A 2,500-nucleotide genomic window follows, 5' to 3' on the forward strand; every position below is an offset into this window, starting at 1 on the left:
AAGTTTGCACACATACCTACTGATGTGATTTTTTTTTATTGTATCTGTAATGGCTCTCCAAAAATGCATTAACTTACAAACATGGATTGATATATATGCAACTCTGAAACCAAGAGAATAGTACAGGAAAGGTAATATTTCTTGGGAAAACTTTTTTTCTGTATCCGCCATCTCCGATATCTTGCGAAGTTTGCATATTGCATTTATCTGGAGTGCATGTGGACGTCCAGACTTGTGCAATCAAGTGGATATCACAAAATATAATTCTCAACTTTTCTATTGAATCCTACTGTAGTGGAAGGGAACAAGAAAGAGATACGGAAGAAGGGAGGATCCGAAAAGCAAGAATAAAGATTGAATGAAGGAAAAGGGTTAGAAGAACACACACACACACACACACACACATATATATATGTGTATATATATATATATATATATATATATATATATATATATATATATATATATATATATATATATATGTATATACACACATGTATGTGGAATGATACAGGCTGACGATGAGAATGATGTATATATCTTTATCAATCAAATTAAGACGATGCCACATCGCACAAAACACAACACAACACAAAACCCCCTCTACAACCCCCCCCCCCCAACACACACACACACATATACACACACATAACCTCCCCACCCACCCACCATAAAAACAGCCCCTCTCCCACCCCTCCACCCCTAAACAACCCCCCTCCCTCCTCCCCCTCACCCACCCCACCCCACACACAACACGACCTCTACTCACAATACACCGTCAATCGGTACGTATCGGTGAGGGGCGAGTGTGGAAGAGCCGGATTGATTCCCGTGCACCGGAGGGCCGTGCCGTCGTGCTGTCGTTCCACAAGCACGTTGAGCGTTGCGGTCGTGACGTTGCCTCCGTCCTCAATCTGCGGGGGAAGTGCATGCAGTCTGGTCAAGGCTCATCCTCATTATCTTGATTGCTATTATCATAATGATTAGCATTATTGTTATTGTTTTTTATTGTTGTTATTAACATCATTATCTTTATCATCATCTTTATTACTGTTATTGAAAACATTATTATCATCATTATAATTACTATCATTATCATTATTATCATATCTAATCTATCTGATATCACCTATATCAATATTAATCTATTCCTATTATCACCCTTTTAGTACAATCATTATCATTATCATCATATCATTATTATCCTCACCATTATATCATCACTGTTGTTGTTACTAATATCATTATCATTATAAGTATTTTTATAATAATTATTGTAATTATCATTGCTGTTATTGGTATGATTATAAGTAGTAATAGTAGTAGTTGTGGTAGAAGTAGTAGTAGTAATAGTAGTAGTTATTGGTGTTGCAGTGGTGATAGTAACATCAGTGATAATAATTGTAATAAAACCATGAAGCATTCATTTGTTTATCCATTCATCTAACTTTGGGGAAGGACTGTGTTAATGAAAAGAGATTAGAAGAATAAAAAAGCGCCACTGACGCCCATCAGCTCAAGAAGATATTTGCATGTATATGCTTTCGGTATAAAAAGAATGAATTAATGGAAACTGGGAGCAGTACATCAACGCTTTTTCCTTTTCCCCCTCGTGTTCCTACCGCCTTACCCTTTCGCCCTGTCCGCACAGATAATCCCTTGAACCTACAGAGAGACAATGATATTCTCTGGCTCTCCTTCTCTAAGCCGTGTGACCCGAGATGCCCTTTGAACCTTGCAGTTTCCCTTAACCTCAACCCTGCCGTTAGTCTACCTTTGTGCTGCTTCCCGCAACGTCCTTTTATTTTCTTTATCTCTCAACGGTTGGCTCATTTATGGCGAATGCAAGGTTCCCATCGCCCCTGGTCTGGTCCATCCACGCCCACTCCTTCAAGAGGTATTGAGTGCTACTCTTCTCTCACATACATTTATATTACTTTGGTGAGTGTGGTGCATGTCTTAAGGCCATGGCTTCCAACACAACTACACCTTGGATCATATCAGCAACGCCTTGTTCTGCTGTCAGTGGGACATAGATCATTAGAGGGGCTGGTTAGCTGGCCGCTTCATCTACTCGTTCACTGATGGCCACGCCCGCAAACTGATGTAATCTCCTTTCATTAATCATCTTCCTTGTTTCAACAATGGTTGCTGTCTCGTCGATAGCACCCTACATGCGTGAATCCTTGTCGTTTTCCTCAAGTCTTGCCTGTCTTGAACACACATTCCTTAACATATACACTATGTGAGTGACCTTGCCTGACTGGACCGTTCGACCCAACCCTCCCCCTCTATTCCATGATTTACCGTTTTTCAATTTTCTCGCCTACATGAACACCTACTGCTCCTCTTCCCCCTTGGACCCGAAAGTGAAATCTTGATTCATCCCCACTCTGTCGTCTGACCTTTACAATAACCCAATTAAAACTATTGGTTTATTCATTTATTTGATTATATACATCTAACTGAAGTGCATATGCTAAATGTCATTTTAAGTGGT

At 39.7% G+C, this 2,500-nt stretch overlaps 1 protein-coding gene across 2 annotated transcripts in view; it reads right to left on the minus strand.

The window, feature by feature from the left end:
• LOC122248790 (uncharacterized) overlaps positions 1-2,500 on the minus strand; it is a 170,179-nt gene that overhangs the window by 46,846 nt on the left and 120,833 nt on the right. For both annotated transcript variants that reach the window (XM_086547454.1, XM_086547453.1), the window contains exon 7: positions 770-914. In XM_086547454.1, coding sequence (XP_086403580.1) covers positions 770-914 — 145 coding nt within the window. The remainder of the gene's footprint in view (positions 1-769; positions 915-2,500) is intronic.

Source organism: Penaeus japonicus, unplaced genomic scaffold, assembly GCF_977035675.1.
Source record: "Penaeus japonicus unplaced genomic scaffold, GWHDUDI00000001_assembly GWHDUDI00000019, whole genome shotgun sequence".
NCBI lineage: Eukaryota > Metazoa > Arthropoda > Malacostraca > Decapoda > Penaeidae > Penaeus > Penaeus japonicus.